The sequence below is a fragment of the Cavia porcellus genome, unplaced genomic scaffold (genome assembly GCF_034190915.1).
Source record: "Cavia porcellus strain 051 isolate PalLab524CR breed Dunkin Hartley unplaced genomic scaffold, mCavPor4.1 scaffold_2, whole genome shotgun sequence".
Taxonomy (NCBI): domain Eukaryota; kingdom Metazoa; phylum Chordata; class Mammalia; order Rodentia; family Caviidae; genus Cavia; species Cavia porcellus.
Window position 1 is genome coordinate 24,709,345 of NW_026947485.1, and position 20,203 is coordinate 24,729,547.

General features: G+C 39.8%; 1 protein-coding gene across 7 annotated transcripts in view; it reads left to right on the plus strand.

Moving 5' to 3' along the window:
- Positions 1–20,203, plus strand: part of Dnah11 (dynein axonemal heavy chain 11) — a 298,369-nt gene that overhangs the window by 175,665 nt on the left and 102,501 nt on the right. For 6 of the 7 annotated variants that reach the window (XM_063239334.1, XM_013152435.3, XM_063239345.1 and 3 more), the window contains 2 exons: positions 11,612–11,773; positions 19,397–19,630. In XM_063239334.1, the coding sequence (XP_063095404.1) occupies positions 11,612–11,773; positions 19,397–19,630 (396 nt within the window). The remainder of the gene's footprint in view (positions 1–11,611; positions 11,774–19,396; positions 19,631–20,203) is intronic. The other variant, XM_063239325.1, reaches the window with a different exon arrangement.

A 20,203-nucleotide genomic window follows, 5' to 3' on the forward strand; every position in this document is an offset into this window, starting at 1 on the left:
GTTTTTGTTGTTTTGGGTTTTGCCTTATTTTCAATGATAAGGAGGAATAGCAAATCTTTCTCAGAAAAAGAAATGTTGCATCTGATGCCTTTTGACCTTGTCCCTTACCCAGTGCATCCTGAGGAAGTTTAATGGTCAGAACCACAACCCCTCCCCCTGGAGGGAACTAACGTCAAAAAAGGAGAAGGGACACCTATCAGCCGAAGATGGCAGCTGCTTTCTTTTCAATTCATGCATATGACACTGAACCCTTGGAATTGCAAAAAGAATTCCAAATCACCCTGTGTTAGTTTCAGATATCATACTCCTCACCAACAAGTATGAAAGATGCAGAATTTTGATGAGTTCTCCATTGCCTGTGTTCCAAGCTGGGCGACATGGGATGCTAACCGTGTCACAAGGGTTTGGAGCACACCTGGCAGGTCACAGTGAATGATGTGCTGTTGCCACCCCATTACCCATGCTCACCACTTGGAGTCCATTTTCATTTGGAATGCAGGGCACTGAGAACCTGTTGGCATGCAGAGTGTGACCTCCAAATCCCACAGGGCTGTACCCATTAACAATGATCAGATGCGTGTCCTTGGATTGCCCCAAATAAGCCAATGAGTGAATGCCAACTGCTTTCTCTCCTTCGCATTTTATAAATGCATATTTCCTACATAATTTTCATTTTGTATGAGAATATAGCACTTTCATCTTCTCTTCTGTGGACCTTAGTTTCTCCAAATTTTTTTTTTCTTATTTTCCTGCCTAGCCACTGATATTATAGGGCAAAGGACATATAATTTATGTAGCAATCTTTAGCTCCCTACATTGTAGATATCTGTCTGTCTCATATCTATTTAGATATTTATCTACAGTGGTACCTTAGTTATAAACTTGATTCTTTTCATGGTCCTGTTGCAAACCAAATTGGACAAGAAGCTAATCAAATTTCCCCATAAACTCAATATTGACCTTAACCATTGAATTTGATTTGATTCTCATCCAATTTGGTTTGTGACCAGAATTGTAGAAAGAATTAAGTTCATAAACTGAGGTACCACTGTATCTATACATAGAGATCTGTTTCTGAGAATGCAAGAAGTATATGTTCATTGTTGAAAATTTTTAAAACAGAACCATATGAAGAAAAAAAACTAACCTTACATTGTCTAGGGATAATACATTGGTACATTTCCTCCTAGTGTACTATGTGTACACAGTCAGCGTATATATTTAGACAGGCTTTTGGTCACATCTCACACAGTTTTCTCTAATAATTCAATTATCTTTCTCTTTGCTTTTTAGATTAGAAGGTGCACAGAAAAAATATTGAAAAATATTGAATGGTTCAAAAATATTGTGTTTGGAGTGATTTACCTCGAAAGTATTAGATAGATAGATAGATAGATAATTAGGAGAGTGGAAAGTACTTGGGACTAGGCACTCTGTCACTGAAATGTATCTCAAGCCCTTATTTTTTTATTTTGGGACAGGGTCTTGCTAAATTTCCCAGGCTAGTCTTGCACTTACCCTTCTGCCTTAAGCTCCCAAGGTGACAGCATATGCCACCATGCCCAGCTTTAAATGTTCTTTAATCTACTGACATATATAGAGCAAACTATCAATTTATACCTTGTATCAAGTTTCCTGTTATCATGATCCTTATTTATTTGTATCACTATATAATAGTGTTCATATCTCCATCATGTCATTTTCTATTTTACATGTTTCCAGTTTTTCTCAAAGATTATCATAATTCTGCTGACTTTATTATGACCTCAGCTTTACATTTATATGTATTTAAAAGTTAGATTTTTTTCCTTTATGGCTTTTGGGTGTTAAGACAGGGAACATTTCTATTCTATGTGGTTATAAAAAATGTTACCCTCAATTTTCTTCTAATACTTGTAGCATTTAGCCCTGAATTTTTGCATAAAAGATAGATTTCTCATTTTTTCACCTCCAAATTGTCCTAACGCCATTTATTATATAAATCTCTCATTTTACTGACTGTCTTGAAATACTACATGTCTCATAAAATGCCAGAATATATGGAATTCTATTTAGGGCTTTTATTATGTCCCATTAATCTATTCACCTATCCCTGTAAAAACATCATACTGCTTTATTACAGCTTTATATTCTGGAATCCAGTAGAATTCGATTCCCTTTTCTACATTTACTTTGCTATTTACACCTTTAATTTCCCAGATAGAGTATAAAATCAGTTTGACATCTTAAAAAAATCCGTTGAGAATGTGCAGACTAATTTGGAGATAATGGATATATTTATAAGACTGAATATTTTTGATTATTTATATATCTTTATTTAACATAATTTAAGGTCTATTTCTGATAGTATGAATTCACTTTGAATATTATGTTTTTCCAACTATCCTTTTGATATTTTAAATTGATTTTATCTCATACCAACTTTAAAATCTCTTTGCTAAGTTGCTACTCTGGTTGGGAATTATTAGAAAGACTGAAATTTGTTATGAGCATGAGCAAAATCAGCATTTTTCTGATTACTGATCTGTTCAAGAAATGTGGCACATCTCTTTCTTTAATCATAATGTCTCTGACTAACTTTTGGTAAAGCAACTGGTTATCTTCACAGTCCATTTATACACTTGCCATTAAGTTCTTTTCTTAGTATTTTACAGTGTCTGTCATTCCCAGTTTCCAGTTGCTCATCATAGACAAAAGAAAGTCACTGGGTGGAAGGCAGGAGTGATAAGTGAGTATTTGTGTATTATTTAATTAGCCACTGCCTTGGACATTTGTGTAATTCCATAGGCTTTTGCATTTTGTTCTCTAGGGGTTTTTTCAACTTTTACTCTTTTCTGGTAATCACTTTTTCTATGCCTCATTATAGCTACACTTTCTGAACAATTATAATTTTTGAGTGCTTATAGCAACCACTTTTTTATTGTTTCTTTTAATGAGAATGCCACAATCTTTCCATTAGTGAGGATAAATTAAAAGATCGGCTTTGGATGTTTTAAATATTTTTGGGAGAATTATTGCAGTTTCTTCTACCTGTTCTTATTTAAGCCACCTTTTTAAAATTTTCTTTGTCTTGTGCTGTTCCTCTTACTGTTTCTGTTCTTTCCTTCCAACCTCTTGAGAGTGCTAGGAAGTTTTTAACCTTTTCTCCAGGTTTTTTTACTAAATACATTTCAGAGGACTTTTCGTTTTTTCAACCAGCAGGATGCTTCTTTAATTTTTCTTGGGTTTATGTTATATTTGCCCCACTTGGGGGCTGTTTTTCTCTTCCTTCTTGGAGGGAAGTGAGAACAATTCATGGGTTTATGTTATATTTGCCCCACTTGGGGGCTGTTTTTCTCTTCCTTCTTGGAGGGAAGTGAGAACAATTCATATCTGGAGTTTGGCTACAGAGAGCTTGAGTGATTTGCTCTTGACTCGTGTATCCTGTCATAAGGAACCTGGTAGTCTCATCAAAGATGTTGAACAGTACAAGATCTGTCCAAGCAACACATTCACATGGTCACACACAGCGTGAGCTAAAACAGTCAGTGCTAACAGAGGTAACGTTCATGATACTTTTACCATTTTGCATAAAAGCTCGAATATGAACCTGTCTAGTAGAAAACTAGACATTGCAGAATGTAAAGTCAGTCTCATCAGATCCATATCTGGTTGAGGAAGGCACACTTGGCTGTGTTCTAGGGTGCGTTCTAGGATGGCTTCATCGGGAGAGGGGCAGTCGGCACCCTGCCTGCCCTCATTCTGAGTCTTGTCCTGGTGCAGAACAGAAGCCTCTAATGGCTGGCTCACCTGGGGCTCCATCCCTCTCTATCCAGCCAGTACATTTGTCTTGCTAGGGCCACATGTCTCTAAATTCAGTGCTGTACCAGCTGCCCTCCCAATTTCTGGTATTGTTTGACTTGAATGAAAACAACTTTAGGGGTGGTTATTACTAATCTTCATCATCCACTTCATTGACTATAGAGCCACCAAGGAGATTCATGAAGGCACACTTCTGGGTATGTGGTATGTGGGGGCCATGAGGAGGTGACTTTAGGGACTGCAATCCAGCCCCTGCACCCTTCATGGGTTCTTCCCCTGCCCTCTGTTTCCTGGATGCTGTGAGCTGAGGAGCTTTCCTTGGTCACACTTTTCCACCACCCCATTTCTACCTTGGAGCTAACTGACCGCAGGCTGAAACCTCTGAAACTATGAATCAAAGTAAACCCTTCCGTTTTTAAGTTGCTTATGTCAGGCATTTTGTTTCAACAACAGAAAGGTGACTAATACAGAGGGAGCCTAAAAATGTGACCTTGTGCTCTATATCTGAAGTTCACCACTCTAGAATTCCATAAAACAGCAAAGTCTCAAAAAAAAAAAAAAAACCTTAGGACTTTAGGACACAAATAACAGTATTTTTTTCAAGTTGCCAAGTTTTTACTCATTCATTTAGGTATTCATCACTCAGTGCCTGTGGTGCACCAGACACTGAGGAGATGCCAAGGAGCAGAGGTAGCTCAGCCCCTGCCCACAGTCCCTGCCCATACCAAGCTCTGCAGTGTCCAGAGGATAAGCATCCATTCGATAATTACACAAACAAATGTAATGCGAGAGAGGTGTGTGTTAAATAAGCTCGCAGAAGACCTGACAGTAGATCTCACTGAGAAATGATTAGAAAGAGCCCCAAAGAGTAAAAGTCTCCATTACTTTAGATTCTAAAAATAATAATCTGACACTAGAAGTGAAGAGTGGTCCAAGAGCAAAGGACCTCACTCTGCACCAGAACGCACTGCCCTTCGAAGAGCATGACCACGTTGTTCTTTCGGTAACTTTCAGAGCCGTGGTTTGCCAGAGCGCCTGCAGCCCGTGCTGGTGATAGCGCACATGCAAAGAAGCACCCAGCAGCGTGAGCAGCCACGCTGGTTGCTCTATGCACAGTGTCACACAGCTCAGAAGCCAGGAACTTGATGTAACATGGCTCAAATACACAGCCTTCTTTAGGAAAACAGTAGGCACCAAATTTAAAAAAAGTTAAATTAAATTAAAATAAAGCCCGATACTTATGAGGCTGCAGATTGGCCCAGCAAGCAGTGGGCCGCCCTCACAGGTGCTGGTGGCCATCAAAGCACCTGAAATGAGGGCTCTTCCCACTGTCTTCGCTCCTCGGGAGTACGTGCCTTCTGTGCTCTGTCTCAGGCTTCCACATACAGTTTTCTTTCTTAATAGGAGAGTGTCCTTGTTCACAAAAGTTAAAAAATGAATTAAAATTTCCTGACAGAAAATACTACCTTTAGTAGAAATCTGGGCTGTCAGATACTTACAAATCAGAAGTCATGGGAATAATTTTATTGTGTGCTGTCTAAGAAGCAAACATCTAAAAATGCAGGGTGTGTTGAGGATGCTGTTAAAAGATTGTTAGGTGCAATTTATGATCTAAGATGACAAAGTGAGACTAAAATAGTCACACTGGGGGCTGTTTTCTGAGCTAAGCCCCCTTTCTCGTGAGGATTCTTTCAGTAAGTTTTACATTATATTATTCTTGAAAAGTACTGAGACTTTTGAGGATAAATACAAACATAAGTTATGGATAGAAGCTTCCCAAGTAAATATGTGGAAGGGCTACTTCTATCTTAGACTTAGCTAAAGCAACTGAAAAAAAAAATACAGTGATGGTAGCAATTCAAATTTCCATTACCAGATGAAATGGACTAAGTCCTGTTAGTGATATACAAATAAATATGTAGTTACATTGGGATTGTAGCTGAAGGAAATTGAAACTGTTACAAAGCACAATGAAATGTGAGTTATTGCAAATGAGTCATAACACCTGTGTGTGGAAAAGGAAAAAAGAATAGAAAATTCTATGGTGTGCACTCCCAAAGCAGGTGCCTGACAACCAAATGTTAAAGCTGCAGGAAATACATAGTTGGTGATTCAGGGTTTGCATTTTACTTGTAAGAATTTGCTCTTAGAAAAGGGCACAGCTGCTTGAGGCATTTTTAACTTTCTTAGCTAACTTTCTGCCCTCCATTGTGGGAATCTGATACATTTGCAATCAGCAGGCATTTTTCTGTGGAGCATGTACGATGCAGTGAACTTGGGCACTGAAAAGTAGGTGACATCTGTTTAGATGAAGAACGGGACTTTCTTTCTTTCCCCAACCCTCCCAACTCCAGTTACACTTCAAGGAAAAGAAGTCTCAGACTGAAACAGATAAACTGCAGAGTTTATCTGTTAACATGGAGGGACATGCACGAGCCTCATGACCTATTCTGTCCTTGTGGGGATCTGACCGGCTCTTCCTTCCTTCCTTTTAGACAGACATAGCAGTGTTTCCATGAGAGGAGTCAGCCAACCTTCTCATTGGAATCCCTCAAAAAATAGGTTCTTTTCTGAAAAGTGTTTACTACAACTATCAAACTCCAAAGTCTCAAGTGACACTACCAAGGATATGATTACCAAGATCCCTCTCTACCTGAACTCTCCTAGTCTGTTCAGATATCAGTGGGGAGGGCGTGGCTTTGTACCATAGTTCTCTTTGCCTGTGAATTTTTAAATTTTATTTTAAAAAACTCTTTTGGTACTGCAGATTGAACCCAGGGGAATTCACACTGAGCCTATATCCCCAGCCCTTTTTTGTGTTTCCATTTTGAGGCAGGGCTCACTATGTTGCCCAGGCGGGGCTCAACTCTGGATCCTCATGCTTCATAACTCCTGCAATACTAAGATTATAGGCATGTGTCACCTCTCCTGGCTACCTGCGTCATCTTCAACACTATTTTGTTATTGAAAAATCCCATATGATATCCATGATGGTGCCTGTCCAGTGATTTATGATAAGAGAAGTTAGCAAAGCGCTCCAGGTAGCTGGCTCTGCAGCGGGGACCTGTGTGAGACACTGACCGTGACATGCTGGTTGTCCTACCCCAGGCCTACCCCCAGCCCCAGCCCACGCAGACCTACCCATGTAAAAACTCACTTGGTTAATGTTAACCAGTTAGTATTAACCAAGTGAGTATTCATATGCATACCATAGGATCTAGAAGTATTTTAGAAGTTAATTATAGGCAACATAACACCTCTTTTCAATCATTTGAGTTTTTTTCTTATAAAACCTTTGCTATATTAACCTCCTCTGAAACTAAGGAAAATATAATAGAAAACTCATCCAGAGTGATTTTCCTGTATAATAATGTTCTTTTCGGCAGCAACTGATGTTTACTCTAGACTTTCTATAAAGCTGTACAAAGTATTTTAGGAAAAAAAAAGTAGCCATGGTGGTATGGTGGCACACGCCTGTAATCCCACTCCTCCAGAGGCTGAGGCAGGAGGACTGCAGTAAGTCTGAGGCCAGTCTGAACTATATAATGAGTCCCTATCTTAAAAAACAAAAGGAAACGGAATAACCAATGGTTTCAGATATTAGCACTGACTTCCAAAAAACTCTCACATAAGCTTATTGAGGACAGCTGGATGGTTGGAGAAATGCTATGCCCTCTCTTTAGGGGAACTAGAATTCATTGAACTGTGACTTGGGTCAATAAACGCATCTGCAGGCTGGTGTGGCACGGTCCCTTTCCTTCTTGGAGACCACTAATAAGCAAGTGTATTTCTATCCTTTAGTTCCCAGGTACTAGTTTAGACAGTTCAGTGTAAATTACTTATGATTATTTACTTAAAATTCTCTAAGTGTTCCAGTTTATTCTGTGTGTAGAGACCTAAACCCTATGAGCATTTTACCAGCTATAAAAAAGGCCAACAAGAAAGCAAATTTCCTGTAGGAAATGGTCAGTGGAGTGGTCTCTGTGGATGAATGAATCACGTGAGAGGTCTTGAAAACCAGTTGCTGAGTCCTGGCCCCACTGTTTCTGGTTCCTTAGACTGGGGGGGAGGCATCCAGAAATCTTCCTAACCAGCTCCCAGACTGTCAGAGCCTCTGGTCTCCCTGACTGACTGCCACTCCATGTGAAGTTTGAGTATGTTGTATGGATTCTTAAGCAACAATGAATAACATAGAAAATATCTTAAGCTGTAGAAAAGAAAAGGTTATTTTAATGATCATTCTATGTTATTTTTTCAGTAAGTGCTGAAAGCACACTGGTAAAGTAACACGGAGAATGCATTTTTTTCCTGTGGTTAAACAAATGTAATTTGAATGCATTATTCTCTAACACATTCTTAAGACCTGACAGTGTGCCAATCACAAGTGTAGAAATAAATGATGAAAGTCATGGAAAGACTTGGAATCTCAAGTACAAGATGATTTTTTTTCTTTGTCTTTGCTATAGTTGTGTGTAATTGAAGTTTCTAAAATTGTCCTTCAATGAAAGATGAATTGGATGTAGAAAAGGAACTTCTTGGGAAGAAAGGAGAAATATGTATTTCCATGTAGGGTGAAAAAGCTAGTAAAAGACCCAAAAGTTGAGTTATAAGTGAAAACGATGTATTGTAACTGCGGCTCCTTACGTTGGCACGTGGAATCTTAGAGCAATTATTGTTTGTAACTAAAATCTCAAATATAATGAATAAATGATCATCAACTTGAACATCATTCAAGAACATTTTACTACATGAAAGAAAGCCAGGCATAGTGGTGCCACCCCTGTAATCCCAGCACTCGGAAGACTGAGGGAGAAGGATCTTGATGAGTTTGGGGCCAATCTGGGCTAGATAGTGAGTTCAAGGGCAGCCTGAATTATAGAGCAAGACCCTGTCTCCAAGAAAAAGAAAAAGAATGGACCTTACCTTCAACTTTATGCAAAACTCAACTCAAAATAGGTTAAATATAAGACCTAAAGCTATAAAACTCCTGGAAGAAATCACAGAGGGAAATCTTCATAACTTTGGTCTTGACAATGATTTCTTAGACGTGATATCAGATATACAGGAAACAAAGCAGAAATAGACAACAGGCAAGTGACGCTCCTTTAAGCTAAAAGGATTCTCCCTAGAAAGGAAATATTCAACAGAGTGAAAAGTCAAACTGTGGAATGGGAAAAAATATTTTCAAGCCACATATTTAGTAAGGAGTTAATATCTGTAACATACAGAGGTACCTCAGTTGACTAACTGAATTCCTTCCACGATTCAGGTCACTACCAATTTGCTCTTGTGTCAGGTCAAATTCGTTTGTTAGGTTCAATATTGCCCTTGTGGGGAAATTTGATTCAGTTCTTATCCTTTTTGGTTTGCAACCAGAATCATGGAAAGGATTCAGTTTACCAACTGAGGTGCCATAGTATAAGAAATGGCCGTGTTTCAGAACTGGAAAATCAACCCAATTAAAAAATGGAGAAAGAATTGAAAAGGAGACAAACAAGGGGCCTGTAGGCATAGGGAAAGATGCACAACATCGCTATCAGGAATATACTACAATGAGACACCACCTCACATCTCTTAGGATCATCATTTTTTTTAATGGAAAATAACAAGTGTTGGCAAGGATATGTGGAGAAATTGGAAACATTGTATACAGTTTTTAAGTGTAAATTGGTGCACCTGCTATGGAAAGTGTTATGATAATTTCTCTTAAAATTAAAAGTAGAAATACCATACGATCCAGCAGTTCCACTCATGGGCATATATCCAGAGGAAATGAAATCAGGATCTTGAAGGGATATCTGCGTGCCCACATTTATTGTAGCATTCTTCATAATAGACAAGACATGGAAGCAACCTAGATGTTTGTTGACAGATGAATGGATTTTAAAAATGTATACATAATGGAATGTCACAAGTTTTAAAAAGGAAGGACTCTTGCCTTTTGCCATAACATACATGAACCTTGAGTACATCATGCTAAGCTCAACACAGAAAAATCAGTACTGTACAATCTTAGTGATATGCAACATATATAGCAGTTACATTCATAGAAACAAAAAGATGGTGTTTGCCAGTAACTTGGGAGAAGGAATAATGGAGGGTGGCTTTTAACCAGTATAGAGTTTCAGTTGTACAAGGTAAGAAAGTTCTAGAAATCTGTGGTACCATATTGTGCTCATAGTTAATACTGTACTATACACTAAAAAAAAAAAATGTAAGGGGTAGATTTCATGTTATGAACTTCCTTTTGTAATAATGTTTACATCTTGGGATTTTTCTAGCTCAGGTTATTGAATATACATGCTATATAAAACAACAATAGACACTTATTAAGTGGATGTTTGGTATTTTCAACATGGTTATTTTAAATGCTATAGGTAAAACAGAATCATTTCCATTGAAAAAAGGATTCAACTGCCTGATCTTTCAATGTTGGACAAAGCCATAGGACTTTATTTTATATTAAATCTGAACTATTTCTACAGATAATGTGCTGTGATCAAAAAAATACAATAGGTGTGGCCTTTACTATAGTAATTTTTAATTAAGTTATTCGCCATTTGGGGATTTTGGTTTTGATTTTTGGTCACTCTGCATTGTGAACTGACTCTTCCTGCAGACCATTCTCAGCTCCAGTCTCACCCCGGCTCCTTACATCCCTCAGGACTCAGAGAGGCACAGGATTGGGGTGGCTCCCTACACTCTCCTTCAGAGCTTTTCCTGAGAGTCTCCTCTGAACCCTCTGCAGTTTGGAGATGACTCTCGGGAGGAAGCAGAAACGGGCTGCCATTTACCCTGCCTGACTATTTCTGTGACACAGTGTTGCAGCCAAAGCTCAGGCAGTGCTGACAGAATCCGTTGTGTGTCTAAAGAAGGTGAGGAAATACACAGCCATCCTTTCCTGTCTGAGGTTTCCTCATCTGCAGGTTCCACCAACTATGGATAGAAATATTTTCTTTTAAAATCATGTCTGTACTGAACATGTGCAGAGTTTTATTCTTTATTCCTTAAACAGCACAATGTAACAAATATTTGCATAACATTTACCTTGTGTTGGGCATGAGCACCTAAGCTGGAGATGAGGTAAGAGTTTTGGAAGTTGTGAGCGGGTTACATGCAAATAGAACCGTTTTCCCAGAGAGCCTTGAGCATCCTCGGGATTTGGTATCTGTGGAGGACCCTGGACCAGGGCCCTATGGATACAGATACCAAGGGATGATTTAGTCAGGTTTGAATTACCTTCTAAATCAGCAAATAACTACAAAAAAAATTCAGATTTTCATCAGTTTCTCAGCAAGAGAATGTTCAAAGGTTTTTATTACTTTAAAATCTGAAGTAAAAACTGAGCCAGATATTTTTTAAGTAGAAACAGAAATAAACATGCACTTTAATTTTTTGAGTTTTTTCTTATGTGTATTATTATGCAGTTGTGTGAAGCCTGATACATTAAAGAATGGAAGGAAACAGAAGGTACTCGAATCATTGTATCATGATAGTTTTTCTCTTCTGTTGTTACAGTGTTAGTAATGAAATAGAAATGAGTAAAATGTGCACTGTTACTAATCTTCATCAAGCACCCTTAGAAGAGGAGTGAATTTCAGAAGAAGTTCGCTGCAGTGTTTCTCATGTCCACTAAAACAGGTTGTGGTTTGACCAGCGAGGAGGTTAACGCTGCTCCCCCAGACTGGTGCTTTGGGGCAGTTTAATGTCACGGTTGGCTGTGCCACTTTCCCTCATTGTCCTCACAGCAGTGTCATTCTTTGTTCACTCACCGCCCTCCTGTTCGCTCCCTGCCCCCATGTCTCCACAGATCGTTTTGTGTTTCTCTCCGGTCGGTCACACGCTTAGAGTTAGAGCTCGGAAGTTCCCAGCTGTAGTTAACTGCACGGCTATTGACTGGTTTCATGCCTGGCCACAGGAGGCTCTGGTCTCAGTCAGCAGGAGGTTCATTGAGGAAACTGAAGGGATCGAGGTATGCTGCGTCTCTTTCTCACACTAACATGCACACACACGTGTGCACACTCATGCACACACACACACTACCTAAAAATCCCCAGTAGACCAGCACTTTCCTATCAGGAAGAAAAGACCTCCTGTCAGGAAGCTGTCCTTATCTAAAATGGTGAATCATCCCTTACTTAACAGTCTATGGAATAGGACGGCTAACCTTTCCCCATCATGTGGAGGTGGTTGTGCAAGCCCTGGGCACACACACAGCACTTGAGCATGTTCTCACTCATGGACTAACTCACAAGAAGGCCAAGGCCTTCCATCACATAGCTATTGCTAAACTAAGTCTTACAAGTTCACAGCTAAAAAATCCAAACAAAAGTGCACCAGGCCATATTTGATTCCTAACAAAGCAAGGTAGTTAATGGTGATTATTCTATGATACTGATAGCCCTCATAGATTTCACAGTCACTAAGTCAAATAATTTTTCTGCTTATCTAGTTTATGGATTTTAAGGTTGCAGGTTATCTTGGTCATTTCCTCACAATGAAGTTTCTATCTCCTGTTACATTTTAAAATGATTGCACATCCCTAGAAATGTCTCAAGTTTATCCTTCTTTATGACTGAAAAGTACTACATTATATTAAGAATAACCCACATGTTCTTTATCCATTCCTTGATTTAGGGGCATGGATGCACCTTGAGACCATGCTCTTAAGTGAAATCAATCAGACACATGCAAAGATCGCATTGTTTCTCTGGTGTGAGAAATCAAAAGTATAAGTAAGGTCCAAGATGTATAATACTGGAAAATTTGAAGCAGATGTTCAGATAGGAAGGGGAACAAAGGAGAGGGCAGGGGAAAAGGAGGAAAGGGACAAGAAAATAAAAGAAAAAATGGAAATAAAGTTTTTGTGAAAAAGGAGGGGATATAGGGTTAAAGGGAGTGGATAGGAATGGGGGAAAAAAGCAAGATATGTCATGTACAGTACGAATTCCCTGTGATGAATATGACCGCTGTGTATCTGAAATGTGCCAATAAACTTAATTACTTTTAAAAAATGATTTCATGGGAAAAAAAGGAAACTTTTAGGCATTTGAACTCAAAGAGAAAGGAGATGTAAGTATAAAGCTACACGTTAGATTCCCTAGACAGGAAATTTTAACTGGTGTGGTATACATGCACTGGCACAGAACTTGGGAAGTTGAGGCAGGAGGATTACTATAAATTCAAGGGCAGCCTGGGCTGCATCGTGAGTTCAAGGCCAGCCTGAAGTACGTAGCAAGATTCTGTCTCAAAAAACATTTTTTTAAAATTTTATGCCTAGTGTTGTTCTGATTAACTAGATCAGAAAGGCAGCAATAGTGGGCATTTCCCAGAGAACTTTGTCCTCCTCTCGTTCCCTCGAGTGATGAGGTAGAAGCTTCCTAGAACAGGATGGATGGTGGAAGTGACTCTCAAGGGCTGTGTCAAGTGATGTCTGCCCCAGGTTAGTCATAGCAGTCATTGTCACCTTCCTTGCTCCAAAAGCATAACTGCTGCCTTTTCAAAGCAATTGTTTAACATTTTAAGAATATTATTACATCTGTTTATGACCATGTGATCACAGTTAGTTTTTGTACGTAGCTAGCTTTATTGTTTGTTATATTTTTCTTTACTCTCATGTTTTTTTAAAAAGCAGCTACATAGGCAAACAAGTAGGTAGTCTCTTAAACTGACAGAATGTAGAAGGAAACCTTTTCTTGTTTGGTGTTTTTCTAAAATGCCTGGTAATGTAGTTACATACTGCTAGGTTGTCAGGAAAGACCTGACAACCTATCCGGCCACACCTGCCTGGGGAGAGACAGGCACGGTAGAGCTTCTGGTTATCCAACTACCTCCTCTCTCCTCCTCTTCTCCGCATTCGAACTTAAAACATTTTCATTAATAAATGAAAAAAAGGATCTCTTCTAAATCCTGTCAGATACATTTGATACTTTGAAATCTGTAAAACCATTAAATATGATACATATTGGTCAGAAGTATTAACACAGATTTCATAGACAGTTGCTAAGTTTATTGTGCTGCTGAAATGCTGGAGGGCATGATTTTGTCTTCTAACAGTCACAAGAGGGGTTCAAACTGATGTGCTGTATTAAGAGTGTGTGTTTATCTTTTTGATAACAAAATTCTGTTTTATCCAGTTTGTTACCAGGCAGGTTTAGTGAGGCCCTTAAAGGGACTACCGCATCTTGTTTATAAACGTTTATCAAGTGACAGGAAACCATAGCTAGTGAGATGGTTTAAGCTTCTGTTTGGCACAGGTTTTTAAGTTCCTGTCTTTGCCGCTCTGAACAAGCTTCCTCTTGTCCTTTGAAAACAGTTCTGTCTGAAGCAGCTTTGCTGTGGCCGTGGCCATTGACACCTGCTGGATGCGGCAGGATTTGCATCATCTGAAATCCAGACAGCTCTGTCAGGTGCTCGGCCCTGTCCGATGGTGTCATGACGCCTCCTATAGGATTCCAAGTGCCAAACAGGAATTTTAAAAGCACTTTACCCTTTCTGTCAAGCTGAATTATGCTCGAAACAAATTAGCCAGATGATTTCATTTCAGCGCAAGGTGCTTATTTAACTTTCCCACCTTCCTAATTTGTTGCTCAGGAACAATAATTATATTCAGAGTGTAGTGTGTCCATGTACTTCAGAAAAACACATGATGTCGTTTTTGTAGAGGTCAAAAGCAGCTTTTAAATTTTTTTGAATGAGCACTAATTTGATCACTTTCTTAGTTTTAATTTCCATCATTAAGAGTGAAAGGTATCAGCATAATTTAGGTACTTCTTAATTATTGACCTCATTTGATGAATGTATGGTACTTACACAAGGTGACCCCCTTTGGCCACACAGAAAAGATTCATTAAAGCAAACAGCTTTGTGTATGTCGACATATAATTTTCAGCCAGTACATTCTAAGCACCCAGAGGTGTCAACTAACTGTGTCTAAACAAATGTTTGTGCTATTTTTCTATTACCTGATACTGAACTAAATGACAGTTGACAAAAAAAAAAAAAAAAATGACACAAACAGTTTGACACTAAGTGTCCCTGGGTATTTATCTGAAGACTTTTTGTCAACACACACTACTTCTCAGAGGAGATTTGGAAATGGAGAGGGGAGGAGGCGGCATGATGCGGGAGAGAAGGGAAACCCTCCACTGATCCCCGAGGGCAGAGTTGGAAATGCTCAGGGGGGCACTATGGGAAGGCAGCTGAGTGAAGACCTTACTGATTAGAGCACAGGTTCCAGGAAAGACCACGCTAAATAAAAAAGCAAGAGACACTGGGACATTAAGGAAAAGCAACCCCTTTGCTTTATAAGGGAAACTGAGTGAAGGACATACTTGAAAATAGGGCCAGATGAAAGGAGAAATTATTAAATAGAAATTTCCGTCTAACTGTGGGTGAAATATGATATTGGAAGGTACAGAGATCTGCAAGAGCCTGTGTTTCTTGGGCTACATCTCTTCAGAACTCGTAAAAGAATTTAGCCTGTGAGTGGCATATTTTACTATTTTCTCAAACCAGTCACGAAAAATGTCTACTCAGAAAAGAAAGTTATTTAATTGTTGGAAAGATTTATTTTTGTAGTGACCCGTGTTCTTGTTAAAAATACTGTACCAAGGGGCTGGGGATATAGCTCAGCCACACAAGCGCCTGTCTGGCAAGCATGAGGTTAGAAATTCAATTCCTGGTACCAAAGCAAAAACAAAAACAAAATACTGTACTAAACAGGAGGAGTACTGCCATTTGGTAGGTGATAACTATGTTATATTAATTATTTTTAACATTTTTTCTTTGAAATATGAAGCTGGTATGCATAAAAGTAAAAACATAAGGTTATGATACAGAAAGCTTATGAGTTTTGGGAAAATACGCCCTTTCTAAGAAATACTGAGTTTATTGAGACAAAAACAAATGCAACCAAACTCACCTTGTACCTATTTCAGTCTCACACTGGCTAAAGCCGGAGTTCAAATGAGTGAAGAATACCCAGGTAACCATCAACACGCTCTCTCTCCACCCAGGCACACAAATGTATTCTTGCTTTGTCTGTGTTAATCACATTTAGAATGGAGTTACAGAAGGAATGAAACATCACATCCCAGGCTTTATGCTTTGTAAGCTTTAGAAGTCACCCCTACCCTAAGAGCAGGCTCTGGTTTGTGTGGTTACCTAGGAATCCGGACATGCCATGAGGCTAATGTTACGCTGACTCCCCATGCAGCCATCGCTGCTATTAACATTTGCAGTTTTGAATGTTTCCTTGAGGTTCAGGCCTCACCAGAGCCAGCCAAACCATGTCCTGCCCTGTGCTCTTGCTCTCAAAGGTGTAGCTGGGTTTCATTTGGCCTCCTCGCCCCTCCTCAACCCCTCGGTCCCCAGTTGCTGCTTTGTTTTAATGTTCTACCAGAGGGTCATCGGTGCCACCTTTCATGGCTGGAAAGAAGCTCATCAGAAAGATGCTTGCCTTGTGCTGAACTTGAAGGCATCAACAAATAATAACAAATTGCATTCACCAACCAAGGTAACAACTGGAAAGAAAACCCAGAATGCACCTTACAAAACTGCATTTCTGCTGTAATACACACTTGTTGCTGCTGTGTGCACTGGCAGTCTTACTGAGAGTACTGTTGGCACTGCCACTCAGCAGGAGCAGTGCCTGCCCGAAGTTTGCCGTGGTCACCCTCACGAGGAGGGAGGTGAGGAGCCGGGGTAAGGGACCCACCCGCTGTGTCTCCCTTCCTCCTCGGGACTCAGCAGCAGTGCTTGACTATTTTGAAAACAGGAAAAGGAGTAAAGAAGCAAAAAAGTAATTGCGTGGGCAGGAGGAAGCCTAGGCAAGGTAGTAACTCATCCAGTTTTTCAGACTTGGAAATCTAAACTAGGTCTAGGGTCGAACTCTGTGTCTTTGGCCAAACCCAGAACCTTTTTCTGAGTGGAGAAGGGCCGTGAGGAGGCACCACAGTGAAGAGCGGCTGGCTGTCTGCATTATTTTCTGCATTCTCTTTGTGTCTCCCTGTATCTGGTTAATGTATTCTCTTTTACCAGCCTCAAAGGAGTGAAAATAGCAGTACATTTTTATAGCCCGGCAGCTCAACATTTGTTAAAATGAACACAGAAACTTCTCAGGAAAAAAAGATCAAGACATATTGTAGGCATATGACATTATAGATGACAAAATTGGCCCCAGCTTAACCAGAAAAATAATTCTTTCACTTTCCCCTTTTTCTTTTGGCCTTTCCTTCTCTCCTTTCAGTACAGTACTCTTCAAAACCCCAATTTGTTCAAGATACTTGGTTTAGTACTGGTATCCGGGATTGGTCTACACTCTGAGTACTTGGGGTGGCAGTGGCCGCTACTGCCTGGAAACTGTCACACCACTTAACAGAGAATTGTTTATGTTTTTGTGTTTATGGCAAGCCAACCAAGCGAGTAAAAGTTAAACACTCTTTTCTTAATGTGGGAAAAACCAGCTTCATCTTTGCATTTCATTATGTAGTGGCGACCAGATTCTTTTCCAAAGCATCCTGGTGGGAAACGTTGGGTGGATAACCGTCTGATGTTGGCACTCTGATTTTTAGTTTTGCCTTTACCATAATTGGCTGCAAAATGACTGCAAGTGGCATCAACTGGTTTTCATGACGGAGTAAATCTAGTAGCAACGATGATCTTCTCTGGCGGCTCTCGGAGCACAAAACACAGCCCTGCATTACGGCAGCACTGGCAGCTTCCCCTCTCCACTCCCCCCTCAAAAGAAAACTGGAGATAAATGAATAGCAGAATAAATAATTTATGCTAATGAAATTACTGCAATTAGTAGTTCTACAATGACCCTTTTAAAAGCCACAGCTGTTAATGTCAGGAAGTGCTGTCACTACTGACCTTATCATAAGAGAAAGTGACAAATTGAGAATGCAGGGAAGACCAGTCATCAAAGAGGTCTGTTCTGGAGCGATTAGAGTTTTCTGAAAAACAGTGTGAATTACAACCAGCTGCTCCCAGGCTCCACGAGTCTCCCATGCTGTGCCATTTTGTTAAGCCCGGTAACAATAGTTATTTTGCCCCATTGAGACGAGTTGTCTCGGGCCACTTCCAGCTCCACCGGAAGCCGCTCTTTCCATCGGAGATTTACAAATGAAACTGTTGTTAAAGAGAGTTTGCGGGGCCATGAGAAGCCGCCTCATAAGGATCATGGTTGGGCAGAGGCCAAGGCTTTTTTTCCCCCTGTAAGGAGGTTATACTTGACTGAGGAAGTAGTTATCTGTATTGTAGAAAGGTATGTGCACACTTTTAGTTTCCCTTAGAACAAGACGGGACAGGAGTGTGTGTCTGCCCAGGTTGGTAGCGAAGCCCTGTTCTCTTAAAAAATAATGTCCCTGAGGAAATATGACTCAGGTGCAGTTTATATAAACTTCTTGTAAATTTTATTTTTCTGAGTCCGGTATTTGATAATACACATGTATCCTAGACCACTAAAAGCAAAGACTATTTAAGATGTGCATCTGTGGCTTTTATTTGTAAATTTTACTTTAAAAACACAATTCAGCTACTAGTCAGTGGATATTTAATATACAGAGTAATCTGATGGTGCATGCCAGTTTTCCATCCACGCAGTGATTTGTCCAAACGCTGGAAAGCCATGTGGCTAGATGTTCCCCAGGACAGTTAGTGTGGTTTTTTTCATTAACAAGGATTGGCCTGTCTGTCCTCACACTTCTGGTTGTAATATTGATGGTGCAAGTTTGAAACATTTAACTGCATCACCAGGCACTTGTGTGCAGTTTTCCCAAAGATATCAGAGCAGTATTGACAACACTTTGGTAAATTATGTGTGACTTTCCCAAGAGTTGGTGTAGCTCATTTAATTCATATTAATTGATTTTTAGGCTCCCCTTGATTAATTGAACCTGGTTCATCTTGTACAGAATGCAATAAATAATCATTAAAGTGAGGGAGATGTGACTCCACAAATTAAAAAGTTAACTACTACAGAAGTCACGGAGGACACAGTGGAAAGAATGGATAGAAACAGCCCTCCAGGAAATCTTCAAAGGACAGTTACTCAGTTCCATGTATGATCTGTGTTTCCAAATGAAAAATCAAAGTTATTGTTATATTCTTTTCTCCTAGTAGTGACTTTTATAATTTACCCGTCCAATTTGCGTTAATATGAGTTTTCTTAAGCCTCTTCTCAGCATCCACTTTTTTCCTGTGACTTTGGAGGCTTTTTCTCTGTCTAAAATTTAGTTGGAAAGCCACACCAAAAAGCTGCTCTGCAGAATATTGTGTCCACTTTCCCCACTTTCTCTTTCACACACTTGATAAAGAAAAATCAAGCTATAAAGAGCTGTGCTTGTATTATATGTTGGCTTTTGAGTTTGGCATTTGGAGCACATAAAAATCCTTTGTCCTGCTTGGCAAGAAGACAGTTAAGAAAGCTAAGTGCTCCATTGTAGTCGCTCTCGTCCTGTGGGTGTCTCTTAAAGACTAAGTGAGTTTTCCTAACTTGTACTATAGTGTGCAGTCTTTCATTATTTTTTTCTTCTTTTAGGTATTTTTACCTTGAGAAGTTTTATTAAGATTGCAATATCTGTGTTTTCAGGCGAGGCACAAGGATTCGATTAGCTGCTTCATGGCACACGTTCACACCAGTGTAAATGAAATGAGTGCCCGGTATTACCAGAACGAGAGACGACACAACTACACCACTCCAAAGAGTTTCCTAGAGCAGATATCACTGTTTAAGAACCTTTTGAAGAAGAAACAAAAAGAGGTAGCTCAGAAAAAAGAGCACTTAATGAATGGAATCCAGAAGCTCAAAACCACTGCTTCTCAGGTATGATCAGGTGTGCGCCTGCTGCATGCAATCCCTGCTCTTTCCTAGGAAATTGTGTTTCCTTTTGAAGCACTGTATATGCATTATATAAAATGCCTATTCTAACAATTATGGTTTGAGGGCACAAGCAGTACACCCATAGAGCTTTTCTAAACCTGGAAATGACTGGCCAGTCACTCTTCAGAGTCTTCAGAGTTCTCTTCTGCCCAAACCCATGTGGAGCAGTGTGGGGATGTTAAAGGGACAGACACAGCATGGTTTCCTACCCTGACTCAGCTTCTCTGGGGCCATGAGCTTATAGTCAGAAATCTGGCCATCCTGGGATCAGGTAAGATCCCTTTCACACACCCCACCCCTAGTCAGGGCATCTTACTGGCTAATGACCTTGGTGAGGTCCTGAAGTATAGCAGTTTTCTCCAACCTTTCATCTGATGAACTCTTCTCAGCCATCAGCTCTCTTAGATGAAGGTGTCCAGTAATAGCATCCTCCTCAGTGGTAAGCCCCTGCTGCCTCCAAGTGCTACTCTATCTGTAACTGACAGGTGTAAATCGGGAGAGGATTCCTACAGGGTG